The sequence below is a fragment of the Vigna umbellata genome, chromosome 3 (assembly GCF_029865625.1).
Source record: "Vigna umbellata cultivar VRB3 chromosome 3, Vumbellata_1.0, whole genome shotgun sequence".
NCBI lineage: Eukaryota > Viridiplantae > Streptophyta > Magnoliopsida > Fabales > Fabaceae > Vigna > Vigna umbellata.
Genome location: NC_142167.1, coordinates 27978299 through 27992160, shown reverse-complemented (window position 1 = coordinate 27992160; position 13862 = coordinate 27978299). Strand labels below are relative to the sequence as shown.

Below are 13862 nucleotides of genomic sequence, written 5' to 3'. Positions count from 1 at the left end.
CTGCCGTCAAATTGAACAAACGGCCGTTTAATTGTTTGTTACGTGGCATGAACAGTAATGACACGTGGCATGATTCCCATCTGACACGTAAGAAACAATTAAACGGCCGTTTGTCCAATTTGACGGCAGACCCCTAATTGTTACAATTTTACAAAAATGGGGACCCAATTGAGACGCCGAAAAGAAAAGGGACCTATTTGAGATTCACGCCGAAAATAGGGACCTACCGAGACATTAAACCTAATTTTAACTCAACTTTGACTGAAATATTGACTTAACGCTACCATCAACTCGATGGAAAGACCTCATCTTGGTTGATTTTTTCACAACCCAAATTAGTGTTCTTTCTTTCTTAATTTTAGGCACAATTTTCTTTGATAGAACTAATTATAAAATTGTATACTAATTTATGTGTAAGAAAAATATAACAACAGTCATTACTTTTTTCAGCATACATTTCCATTTAACAAATCTCCATTACAAAATATTTAACAATATTTTCGTAAAAATGATTTAACATTTTTATAACCAATGCAGCAAAAACTGATTCAAATTGAACTACACCAAACGCCCTAGGGTGCAATAAAAGGAGGGAAAAAAAATCCCAATAAGCTGTTACAACTCTTGCATATTTCATGTCAATACAGTCCAAACCATCAGTCTTCAATAGTTTGAAATGGAAGGAAGAATAATATTAGGTGAAATCCTAATCCAGTTCTCAGTTCACCAATCAAACTGGAAGAAACCTAACATTTAGGTCCCAACTTTGAGATCGCGAATTAAGAGTCAAAATATATTGTTACTAAACAAATTTACAGAGAATCACAAGTCCATAAACCTCAGCAATGTAGAACACCATAATCACCGCTTCTTGAGTGACTGGAAGCAGCAAAAGAAAAAGGAAAAGTTAAACACCAATAATCACATTGTCAGTATTAGCTGGTTTTATATTAATTTGAGAAAGCATACAACCTCCGAGATGTCCTTGACCTGCTCAATTATCTCCTGCCTCTTCTGAATAGCTGCCAGAATATATAACACAAGTGTGAAACAGATTTGGTCATAAGGTCAATCAAATTTCGAAAAACAATAATTTTTCTCCTATTACCTTTGCTAGAAATATCTTCAATGCTTCTTGATGTCCTCACTGCAAACCTCTGAAATGCTGGGCTGGAAAACCACAAAGAAACATCACCACGAGAGAATGGATCCAAACACAAGAAACTAATCCAAGCATATCAGGGAGACTAAGGGCCTGCTTTATTACAAATCTTTAATAGTTTTTTCTTCTAAAAAAAAGATAATGAAAAAATCCTTTTGGGTGCATATTTCTTTATCTGATTATTTCGAAAACTTGCTTTCCATAATCATTTAACTTTTATAGTAAAAGTTGAGAGCACAGTTTAATGTTTTTGTTCCTCTTGTTCCCATCTCAAACCCAACCATTACTTTTCCCTCACTCACCCCATACAGCTGCCAACAAAGACTCCCAAACTTATTGAAGCCTAAACCTAAGTCATTTGACAAATTCCTAACAATAATGCACCGGAGAGGGAAATCAATGCGCTCCGATGGGACAGGGGTCAGAAAAAAACGTTGACTCTGAGTGGGATTACGATTCCGTATCATACAATAGAAAATAGAAGACTTCAAATTTGAGAGGGATTAGGATATCCGTCTTAAATAGCATAGCCACCTAAGAGGTGATTGCCCTGGTAATATCTCTGAACTCCGAAGAAAAGTAAATATTGTTGGAGAGCATAGAAAAACCTTTCAGAAGATGGTTTCCCTCATTTTAAAGCCCATCCCAACTACTATCTATAAAGGTTATAAAGGTTTCAAGTATGATTTTAAAAGAACACGCACATAATATGTATTAATTGCTCACCAAAACAATCATCTATTAACTTTAACATCAGAATATATCATAATACCTAGAGAATATACACATAATATGCATTAATCGCTAACCAAACGGTTATCTATTGACTTTTAACATTGGAATACATCAGAATATCTTATGAGGTAATCCGAACTGACTTCGGACCACACTAGAAGCATCTGAAGACCTAGCCGCCCACTCTACAACACAGCCTGCAACAACCACAAGGCCAGCCAAGGACCCCAAAACAATTACTAAAATTTCTAAAATTCAGCATAGGAAAAATTAATACAACAATAGCACCAACTATCATGGCATATATGTGCCCAAGCAACAACCACTCAAACCCCTTAAAATTTTAGGGAACCAATGTTGTCCTGGAGACTGAATATATATATATATATATATATATATATATATATATATATATATATAAAGAACAAAATCTTGAGGCTCTGTCTCACTCCGATCAACATAACAGACATTCTCCCAAAAATACACGAATGGGTCAACAACAAAATTACAGAAAACAAAGTAAAAAAAGTGGTAAAAACATGAACCTGTTGGCAAGACCATTGACAACAACCTCGTTTACGACGTAAGAGAGAACCCTTTGCATGAAATTCGCACCACCGGCCATGTTTATTTCTCAGCTTCAAACTGCAAACGAATCAAAATCATTACCCAAAATCCAAAAAATTCAAAACCGCCCCAATATTAAAACTTAGCATGTAACAATCACTATGTTTTCTCTCATAACCTGATGTTTTACTTCTGGCGAAAAAGTGAAAATACTAGAGAACAATAACCAAAAATAGGGCTTCAAAATCGAAATCGAACGCCGAAAACAGAAAAGGTAACACAAAATTGGGTATTAATCGCAACCCTTGATCTGAGAGATTGTTATGGATTGAGATGCAAGAATCAGAAAAAGGGGGCGAGGGGTAACAACTCACCTTTGAGTTCCGTTTATAACACACTTCTTGCGCACACGTTTCAATATGAGCTTTCTTTGCACCTAGTTTTCTTGGTGCACCTCGTACTTTAAGTTTAAGTATTATGACAAAATTGACTTTTCGTAAAATACATATATATACATGTATATATATACACATGTATATTTATATATACACATGTATATTTATATATACACATGTATATATATATGGGTTTGTTAAGGTGTTTATGTCTGTTTTTCAGTTGGTACATTTTAGCAATGTATACTGAATTTTAGTAGACAAAAATACCCTTATATATCTTTATATATCATGAATTTTTAAGGTTAATTAATAATTTTTATTTTCAAAACTAAAAAAAACTCAAACCCTTACTCATATCTCTCATTCCTCTTGATCTTTCTCTTTCATTTCTCTCACTCCAACCTTGTCATCTGTAATCTCAACAATTCAAAAAATCGAAAACATTTACCGTTAAACAATCTTACAAAAAATGATTTTACAATAAGTTTTTATTTTATAATTTTTTTCTTATCTAATTTTATCCAATTTTTAAAGCATAAAGGAATTGGTAATTGACCTAGAAAAGATCAAAAATACTCGCGGTTAAACAATTTCTTACAAAAAATGATAATTTTATAATGAGTTTTCATTTTATAATTTTTGTCTTATCTAATTTTCACAACAATGATTCAACTTGACAAATTGTTTAACAGTTTCCGATTTTCTCAATTAAAGAGAAAGGATTGAGAGGAATGAGAGAGGTGAGTAAGGGTTTGAGGGTTTCTTATTTTTTTTAGTTTTGAGAATGAAAATTATTAAAATACCCTTAATCTTAAAACTTAGAATTCATAATATATAAGGGTATTTTTGTCCACTAAAACCCGATACACATTGCTAAAATATACCAACTGAAAAACAGGCATATGCGTTAGCAAACCTCATGTGTGTGTGTGTATATATATATATATATATATATATATATATATATATATATATATATATATATATATATATATATATATATATATATAAAACAAAAAAAAAGTAGGAAGTAATTAGTATTTATCAAAAACGTATTTATTGTGTTTTCTATATTTATTAAAGATTTATCTCAAGTTTTTACGCATTTTTTTTTCTCTCAATTTTTTGGTATGTGGTAGTAGTGTGCTTTGTTCGTTTAAGCAACTTGCTTTATTCTATTTAGCTAGTTTTCTTCGTCTTCTTTATTTCAATTTATTAATATAAATGTTTTTGTTGGTTAAGTTTAATTTGAGAGTTTATATTTATTTTCTTTAGAATTTATATTTACTTTTATTATATTTCACAGTTATTGAATTTTAAAATTCGGTTTAAGAAATTTATCGGTTTGAAATCTAATTTTAAAAGTTTTATTAAAAATATTATCGAATTTCAAATTAATTTACGAACTTTTTAGGTTTTAAAATTTACCAGATTTCGAAATTTAATTTAGAAATTCACTTAATTTTGAAATCTATTATGAAACTCTTCAAATTTTGAAATTTTGAAATCTATTAAAATTATGTATTTAATGAATTTTGAAATTTGAGAGAAATGATTATCATATTTCAAAATGAAGGAAATATAATTACTAGATTTCGAACACTCCTACCGATATTTTAAAATCCGATATGCATTTATTTTTAATTTTTTGCTAATTTTCTTTTTGAATTTGTTTGAATTCCTTTTTTAAAATTTGTTTTCTTTGTTTTGTTTTAATAATTTATTGATCTCCAATTATAATTATTACTGAAGAAGGGAGGTATTAAAAGGTGATGATATTATGTTATAGGTGATTATAGTATAAGATGAAAGATTATCCTTTGAGTTTGATGGATTCACAAGTAAATTCAAGTTTCATGTCAAATTTTTATTCTTTTATCAATGAAATATGCAAGGGAAACTACACAAATAATTTTACAACTAATCATATTTTTCTCACACCTGATGAGTTAATTGAGTGGGTTCGAGATATTGCTTTTGATTTTTTCTTTTTTGTCGTCATTATAAGATATGATAAAGTTAATTGTCAATCTGGGAGAAAAAAGTTTATGTTGTTAAGATGTGAATGGTGGAAAGTACAAAAAATACAAATATGATGTTCATCCTAGTATATCTGGCACAAGCTCTTAGCAAAATGTACAATGCAGAGATCAAACTCAAGTCTACTTTGCAGAGGTACTGTGCTTTGTCATACGTTTTAGCAAAATGTAGCTTGTACGATGTGTTAGAGCATAAGTCTTTAAGGGAATCATTCCTAGAATGTTTTTCACATCGTTCAACGTCTTTTTCTTGGGTGCACTGTTTCTAATAAAGTCTTTCTACTTTTGTTATCTGCACAAATATCAAGAGCAAGGTATACAAGCATCGAAACACTTCATCGTACGTGCATTAAATATTTTGAAAGATGATAAGTGTTAGGTTTATTGCATGTTCAAAACATTTTATCATTTGTCATTTCATTAATAAATGCATTGTTTGGTAAAACATTCAACATATATGATCATTAGATGATATAAAATATTAGATGTTATATCAAAAACTGTTTGTAATATGCAGCATTTAGTAATCATAAGAAAAACTGTTTGTAATATGCAGCATTTAGTAATCATAAGACACTGACTTGAATTAACACTGTTTTGAATAAAACACATTTTACGCTTTAATGTTAACATGAGATAGACGCTTATGTTCATAAACGTTTGATTGTAAGACATTATTCATTTAGACATTTAGATGTTATTTGTAAAACGTTGTTTGTTACACATCGTCTATTAGATGATTCAATAAGAGCAACATTTTCTTTTCTTAGACGTTGCTTATAAACTTTGTTCATTAGACAATATAGTCTAGAAAACATTATTATAAGTTTAATTTTGTCTATAGAAGATGTTTCAAAATATTTTTCTCTTAGACGCTATTTCTTTAAAACAACTTTTCATACATAACGATATTTCATTTGATGATTTTGTTAACTTCAAAACCTGAGTTGCTAGACGGTCTAGTCTCTAGACGATCTTGTTTTAAAACAAGTGGGCCAGTGCAACAACTCCCCAAACATATCTTTCACATGTTTACAAGTCTTTGAAGAGAAATAAGTACAATACAAGGATGAAGGTAGTGCTCTTTGTTAAAATATTACATCTAACAAGATGTAAAAAGTAGGTCTGTGCGGCTTACTCCCACTACTAGTTCTCACAACATTCATTTTATAGGTCTCTCAACCAACTCAATCTTACTTATGGACCATGACATTGCCTCAACTTAGATGTAACTCTCGCATGGTCCACGCCCAATAAGTCGGTAAGAGTTTCCAAAGCCACTTCAAAGTCTAGGACTTCATTCAAACATAATTCTCCCACTATGGGCAGATGTAGTAGTGTAGACACCTCATCTCACCAACAAGGGCATGGAAATTATTTGTCTTTCTATGTCATCTCTCAACAAACACCAATATCAAGCCATTATCAGTGTAATATTAAGAAATATCACATAAAGACAACAAACTGAAATTCATCACAAAATTTTGAACAACCAAATGACATGCTCTAAATTTGTTTAATTTTTCTCATGAGAGACCAACTTGATCTTCCATCGATCCTAGATAAAACAATTGCATATAAAGTTCAAACAACTAATAAAGCATCAAAATTCAAAGAAATATTCAACTACTTCACTAACCTAGTCGTGCCACAAGACGAATGCAACATGATCGATATAACTCGTTAACAATATCATGTGGACCTCTAAGATATCCACCTATTTCATGTTATTCTTAAACAATATCCTGTGTTGCTTAACAACATCATGTTACTCTTCAATAACATTTTGTTCCTGCTCATGAAGATCAGGATGAGGTAATGTTGCAGCTTTTTCAAGACAACCTCTTCTACGAGCATATGTCGTAGGTCTTTTTCTGACTTCACCTTGTGAAAAACTCTCAACCTGATATCTAGATGCACCTCATATTCTTGCCAACTCTATAACAAACAAATTCACAACAAATTAAAATCAATAACATAAAAAATAACTAATTTAATGAAACAAAATAAAAAAATAATACAGAACTCGTACAAAATTGTACATAAACATTAAAAATTACAATAAAAATTAATATATATATATATATATATATATATATATATATATATATATATATAAACCCTATCACCTTGAAGAAAAACGTAAACAAATAAATAAAATTAAAAAAAATAAAAAACAATAACTATTAAAAGTAAATTAAAATATATAAGCAATAATTAAAATAACAAATTAAATTAACATAAAATAAAATTAAATATATTAAACTTTTTTTAGAGATTATAGTCAACATTTTCTCAATATTTTGAAAGATAAAATATTGAGACATGCATTAATCTTGCTTAGTCATTTGAAATTTATATTTTTCTTATCATTGTTATAATATTAAAATGAACTACTTTTTTCCATGCAACTTTTGGAAGGAAAACATTTTGCAGTAAAACAGTAATTTTGATTATTAAAATCATTAATCAAACACATAAATGCGTTTTTTCTGTTGATTATTTATTGAGATGAATTAAAAAAAAGTGATTAAGTATAATATGTAATTTAATACGTCTTCTGCAAAGGAACATTTTTTTATGCAATTCTTAATTTTAAAATAAAAATATTATTTTGTTAGTGTTGAATAAAAAGTGAATAAAATATATTTTTGATACAATGCAATCACTCATAAAGAGAAACATCAATTCACCTCTTATAAGCTTATTTAAATGAAAAGTAACAGATTTGACCCAATTAATCACTACTTAAAATAATAAATTATTTCACTAGCTTACTAGGTTATGAAAAAACTCTTACTTTAGTAATAATTACTTATCGTTTAATTAATTCAAAGTATTATAACTAATTTTCCAGTTAAAAGGCCAAAAATTAGGTGATTCATATTTCACACAATAAATTGTGAACTCTACTAATTTGAATAAAGAAAATCAGAATTAAAAAATAGAGAGAAAAATTGTGTAAGCATATATATCATGAGTGTATCAAGTATACTCATTAACTCACAAATAAAAATTAAAAATGTTTGAGAATGCAAGAGACAAATTAAAAAAAAGATAAAAAATAAAAAATATACTAGGACTGAAAATCATTTAGTATCTCTAACCTTAGTAACTTATGTTGGTTTTAAGTGAGAGACTAAATTGAGCAATTTATTGATAAATGATAAATTACCAACAATCTCATGTACACACAAAAGATAATCAATAAAAATTACATTAATAGTGCTACATATCTTCATAAAGATGGACATTTTTTTTAACATTGAACAATGAGTCTTTAACCATTATCTTTAACTATTAGAAACATATGTTCTATTGAGATAATAAAAGAATAAAAGAAAATTAAGCTATCATTTATCAGAACCAGAAAAACTGATACAATCTTTATTACTTTGTTTTTAATAATTCATCAAATGTGAGTAAAATTGAAAAGCCAACTGTTTTCTTGAAATTTGATTATTCTCTACTTGAAAAAATATATATCTTTTTTTAATAAAAGTTGTTCAAACTAAATATAATTGTTCAAAAATTTATAATCTGGTAAAAATTTGAAAATCCTTAAAAATGTTTGATTTTATTTCTTGTGGAACTTTGTTTTCAATAATAATTTGGGTTAGTCCAGCGGGTTAACAAAGTGTAACATTTGGTCATAAGCCATGAAATTACTGTGATAACAGAGCTTGGCTGTGGAGATGTCAATCGATTCACTACTCAAAATCATGGTAAAACATTGAAAAAGTGGAAGAAATAATTAGTTTCTTTGATTTGAATGTGAAGTGGAAAACAATTTGTTTCAATGTCACTGTGTGACCATGTGATCCTTCTGGTTCAACAATGTGCTATAATGTGAACTAGTCATGACACATGTATATTTGTATATCACACAGATGACATTTCAACATGAATAATGTACACAAACAAAGAAAATAGTTGACATCTTCATGTCACAAGTGTTAAAGAAAAAAAAAAGGCATGGATCTTTGTGCAAGATTTATATATTTGTTACAACATAGCCAAAAGTATTTGATTCCACGTATCAGGAACTCCAGGCAAACACCAGTGTATGCAATCTGCGTTTTCTGGATTAGCCCTTTCCTCTTCATTCAACAGTTTCCCTCCAGTTTCAGTGTAAACTGAGGAATGGCCATCAATTCTGTACTCTGATAACTGTGTTATGTTGATGAATGTTACTGGAACTTTCATTTCCTTCACTACTTTGGACACCACACTCATTATTCTCTTGTCAGAACCAGTTCCCCAGTGCTTCTTTTTCATCACTGGCTTTGTCTCATTGAAGCATTTCACACCTTCCATGTTGCCCCAGTCTTGGCTTCTGAGAAACAACACACTCGAATTGTTACAATATTGAGCATTTTACTGAGAAATATAAAGGAAGCAAATAACTGCTTGACTTATGTTTTTTTGATTTTGATGTGATTTATGTTCGAGGATAGATTAATCTAAATGTAAACTAGTGATAAACTTTGGTATAATTGTTTATTGTCCAATGGAAAAAACTAGTTGAAGGGCTTCAACTTGATACTAAAGGATGTGAATATTTACCTAACTAGTATTTGAACATGGCTGTAGAGAATTTACTGTGAATCCAAACATGCATTTAGCTTATAGCTTAAGTTGTTGCTATAATAATAAGTTGGACTTAGTTTTCTTAAGAGAAAGAGACCTTGTGTGTGTTGGTGACATAGTGGTGAAAAAGACCCTGGTTTTGTTTGGATTGATGGTTGAGTCGATCCAATTGGCCCACGTTTTCAAAGCTAACTTGTAAGCAATTGGGGTGTCAAATTCTTCATACCCTTCTTGTCCATTGGCAAAGGAACCCCATCTGAAATTTGTAAACTAGAGGTCAGACACTGTCTTCCTGCTTTTGTTAAAGATCAAATGCTGAAAGAGACTACTGAATGTTTGCCATGAATAACAGAAATATTATGCTGATTTAGTAGTATCAAAGAAAGTTTACATTGTTTTTATCCTAATACCACTCATCCACCATACGTAGGTGTTGAATACAAGGATGTCCACTCCTGTCCAGTTTTTGGCTCTTTCAGCTATAGCATCCACTTTTATTATCCTTTTCCTTATATCTATGATGTCAATGTCACTGTTGGACTCCACAAGATAAGGGGCCCAATAGAATTCTATGGTGGCATTGTATGCCTGTGAAAGCACAGATACAAAAAGAACGAGCTTGAGTTTTCAGAAAAGAAGCATGATCTCTCAGTGTTAGTGTGTTTATTTATTGTGTTTGTGCCAATTACACAATTTCAAATGTGCTTTTTTTTGTATTGTTTTCCAATTAGAATTGGAGTTTGACATTTATAACTCATGTAACAATTTGATAAAATATTTTATTGAAGTGAAGCTCCAATTCTGATCGGAAAACAACAGCAAAAGCATTTGTAAAACTGCATCTAAGTTTTAATCAATATATTTAAGCATCATTTCAGTCAAGTAATACCTTAGCAGTGAAGACTGAATGAACTCTCCCCAGTCTCATAGATTTATGCTTATGAGGTATGATCGATTCTACCAAGCAGACAAAAGACTCCCACTGGTTTCTCTGCAGTGAATCCCCAACAAATAGCAGTCTTTTCCCTTGAAGCTTTCTGAGGGCTAGCTCTGGGTTGAAACTGCAAAATATAGTCATTTTTTAATGTACTTTACACAAACTAAACATACATGTATATGATAAAAGATTGGCAAGTTGGAGTGTGGAACTTACCGTGGCAAGGTGCAGTCTTCTGGCTGCCACTCCCAATGGCGATAGTCAGAATCATTCCTCCCATTCTTGACACAAGAAAATTGTCTATCTATATATGGACAGCTTATGTCAGAGTAGAGAGGCGTTACTGAAGAGTTAAACACCCATTTTCCATTGGCAACATTGCACTCCTCAGGGTCAAAATCAAACCTGTCATCAATCCATGATGATGATGCATTCATAATCACAACATCTTCATCTGCCTTTTTGTCACCTGCTTTTTCTTCATCTGCCTTTCTGTCACCAGTCTTTTCTTCATCTGCTAGGACAATCATGATATGATGAGATAAACTGCATTAGAATCTCAAACTGATAATAGATAAAAGCATAAGAAGGCAGAGATGAGGTGAGGCATATGAGAAGGTGACTTACTAGACTTTGGTTTTGTGATTTGTCTAGGACATGGTTTGAACTTGAAAATGGAGTTGGAAGAGAGGAAACTGAGTCTCTCTGCATACAAGATAGCCACAAAAACAAGAACACAGGTTGTGATGATAATGATGGGGAGAGGAAGCTTTCCTCTGGGAGGCTTCATTATTCCTGAAGGGATCATGGGGATTAGTGGAGCTTAACGGTGGGAAGAAAGAGTTAATGAGGTGGTGCTCAACACAACAGAATGATGAGGACATTGTACAAAGGGTTTAGAGGGGGAGGTTTTATGCATTTTTGAGTAGGAGTGAAGTTAAAGCATAGTATAGTTTGGCATGACTAAACAATGCTAAAAGATACTGGAGGTTAAGGAATGGGTTGAAAGGCTAACATCTTGGCACCTCATACTTTGGTCATGTAGACAAAGCTATGCATGTAGCCTCACATCATGCTTTCTAGTTTCTACATCATTAAGTAGACCCAGTAGAATATTCATTGGGTGGGAAATATACTATTCTTGTCAAGTTTCTGTCTCTCATATGAATAGTTGAATATTCAATAGATCTGTTCTCACCATCAAGCAGATGATGGTCCCAAATTATTACTATACTAAATTGTGTCTTACTCCATTTTAATACATTACTTTTTTATGTACGGTATAAACATTATGAATGACTCACACACATTGTGTATGAGTTGATGAATTGTCTTTGTAGTGTACTTGTGCCAAAAACTTGCTGTGGGATATCAGAATTCATGTAAGTTAAAATTTGACTTAGACTTAGTAAATAATTTCTTTTGAAAAATTGAAGTTGTTCAAGCATTAAGCCTTTCAAATTATATGGATATTTTATAAAAGTCATTGTCTAAAAATTTTATATCAAGTCGTTAAGGTATTTGAGTAATTATACACCTAACTTAATCATGATTCTCTATTATTCTCCATTTAAAAGGAGGAATCATGTTCAGCAATTGAATGTTGTTCTCTACTCAAACAGCTACCAAACAAAGAATGTTAAGATCAGAAAACATGTTTGAATATATTCCTCATTCCCCAAACATGACTTTCTCTGTTGCATAGAATAAGTCCAGTGATATTACTCTGTACATTATATTGACCTATGTAAATTATGCAAGGTTGTCCCACTATTGAGTGGGACATGATAGCTTCCGATTTGTTCTTATTTCAATACTCAACTTATCCTTTCCTTTTTGATAGAAACTATTGGTTGCATGGGCAACCATCCTTCTTTCCACCCTGTATGTCCATTTGGCCTTTTGTGGTTTTGGAGGATTCTTGAAAATGCTTGAAATTTTGAACATCAATATATAAATGCTGGAAATTTTAGGTAAAAAAGGTCATGTTTTTTTAGTAGAAATGGCTATTCATGCTACTCTTGTAGTGTTGTTTGATTTTTTAAGAAATTTTACCTTTATGCAAACAGTGAGAAGAGATTATTCAAATGCACCTAGTTACCAAGAATGACTAAATTGGTCTAATTTAAAATGAAGCTAAGACAAAGAAAAGGGTGTGAAAGTAAAGAAAAGAAACAAAGTCTGAATTGATTAAGTAAAGTTCTCAAACAGAAATAAATCTATGGTTAAGGGATGAATTGCGTACGATATTGAAAGTAGATAAGAATACACAGTTTGATTGTACTTGAAACTTAGCATAAGAGGGAAACTTAGCTAATTCATTTTCACTTTGAAATTGAGGGATGGCTGAAATTATTTTCCCACATCCGAAAACAGTAATTAATTGCCTTACTTAAAATATTTCTGCTTATAAATTTCAATACTCCGTACCCCACCATTTATTTTCTGAGCTGATCTTGGTAATTTGAACATGTGCCAAATCCATTAACGATTGGTGAAGTCATTGGGAAGAAAAATGAGTAGTAACATGCATGCTAGCCAATTTTATATGGGTGTAATCAAGTGTATGCAGCAGTTGTCACATACAAAGATATTATTCATTTTCAAGAGCAGGTAATTATGAGGATCATTGTTTAACAAAGTGGGGTGTAAGGAGTGTGAAGGGTGAGCTGTTTTTGTGGAGAAGTTGGAGAGCAGAAGATGAGAATAGCTTCCAGAGAAGTAGCAAAGCAGCAATGAACCAACCCTAATGTGGGAGGCTTTAACAGCTTTGAAATTAATTTCATGGTGAAAGCCACCCATGATCTTGGCTTTGAAAAAGTTTCCAATTAAGAAATTGACATTACAACCTATAATGCACACAGTGGTTGCACTAACCTAGCTAACCAGACCGTACTGAAAATTGACATCCTTAAATTAATAACAATCAAAGTGCTGAATCAGATTATCATACACAATATCCTTAATCAACTCAACAAATCCTGAATGGGTGACCCTACAGTATTGAGGCTGAAAATACACCCAGCCAATCGTTAATAATCATTAGGCAATAGAAACCTCCACTGTAATCCAGCATCAACATCAAACTCATTGCTAAATTGGGTATAATGAATAAAGAAATCTACCACTTGCAATTTGAGGGAATTTTGATTAATCTGTTGCTTGAAAAGTGGATTTGACCTAAACCCATTACGTCAATTTTCTAATTGTAGGTAACACAAATTTCCGTCTAACTTTCTTTGCATACAATCTTGATCTTGTTTACTAGGCAGAAAGAAAATAGAAATATGTAGTTTTTGGTCAATGGAGAGGGTTGAAATAGTGAGTTTTCTTTTAGTCAGATGAAATATTTATTTCTGTCTAATTCAGAAGAAATATTTTTGTTCTTTTCTTGCTGCATCTCGTGGGTCTTGAACAAATTAAAACCCATTTGT

At 31.3% G+C, this 13862-nt stretch overlaps 2 protein-coding genes across 4 annotated transcripts; both read right to left on the bottom strand.

Annotated features, from left to right (window-relative positions):
• Nucleotides 1-559: 559 nt before the first annotated feature.
• Nucleotides 560-2943, bottom strand: LOC124836468 (UvrABC system C protein). Of its 2 annotated transcripts, none has more exons than XM_047311629.2 (5): nucleotides 2839-2943; nucleotides 2443-2542; nucleotides 1109-1170; nucleotides 973-1022; nucleotides 560-879 (listed from the first exon to the last, which is right to left on the bottom strand). In XM_047311629.2, exons 2-5 carry the CDS (start codon nucleotides 2520-2522, stop codon nucleotides 862-864), a joined length of 210 nt encoding a protein of 69 aa, XP_047167585.1. In that variant the 5' UTR covers nucleotides 2523-2542; nucleotides 2839-2943; the 3' UTR covers nucleotides 560-861. The 2 variants fall into 2 exon arrangements, with proteins under 2 accessions (XP_047167585.1, XP_047167586.1); XM_047311630.2 differs by lacking the exon at nucleotides 2839-2943 and adding an exon at nucleotides 2643-2826.
• A 5700-nt stretch (nucleotides 2944-8643) lies between these two features.
• LOC124836462 (protein trichome birefringence-like 3) lies at nucleotides 8644-11446 on the bottom strand. 2 transcript variants are annotated; one of them, XM_088108519.1, is made up of 6 exons: nucleotides 11056-11446; nucleotides 10645-10945; nucleotides 10381-10552; nucleotides 9883-10079; nucleotides 9589-9747; nucleotides 8644-9237 (listed from the first exon to the last, which is right to left on the bottom strand). In XM_088108519.1, exons 1-6 carry the CDS (start codon nucleotides 11234-11236, stop codon nucleotides 8907-8909), a joined length of 1341 nt encoding a protein of 446 aa, XP_087964645.1. In that variant the 5' UTR covers nucleotides 11237-11446; the 3' UTR covers nucleotides 8644-8906. The 2 variants fall into 2 exon arrangements, with proteins under 2 accessions (XP_087964645.1, XP_047167580.1); XM_047311624.2 differs by having other exon boundaries at nucleotides 10645-10942; nucleotides 11056-11441.
• Nucleotides 11447-13862: the final 2416 nt, after the last annotated feature.

Excerpts from the sequence above, each read along its gene's own strand:
- LOC124836468 (XM_047311629.2), bottom strand. The coding sequence starts at position 2,522 with ATGGCCGGTGGTGCGAATTTCATGCAAAGGGTTCTCTCTTACGTCGTA. Across the intron at positions 1,171-2,442 it reads GTCAATGGTCTTGCCAACAG|CCCAGCATTTCAGAGGTTTG; the intron begins GTTCATGTTTTT and ends GTGGTTTTCCAG. Across the intron at positions 1,023-1,108 it reads TGAAGATATTTCTAGCAAAG|CTATTCAGAAGAGGCAGGAG; the intron begins GTAATAGGAGAA and ends ATATTCTGGCAG.
- LOC124836462 (XM_088108519.1), bottom strand. The coding sequence starts at position 11,236 with ATGATCCCTTCAGGAATAATGAAGCCTCCCAGAGGAAAGCTTCCTCTC. Across the intron at positions 10,080-10,380 it reads ATTCAGTCTTCACTGCTAAG|GCATACAATGCCACCATAGA; the intron begins GTATTACTTGAC and ends GTGCTTTCACAG. Across the intron at positions 9,748-9,882 it reads GGTATTAGGATAAAAACAAT|ATGGGGTTCCTTTGCCAATG; the intron begins GTAAACTTTCTT and ends TACAAATTTCAG.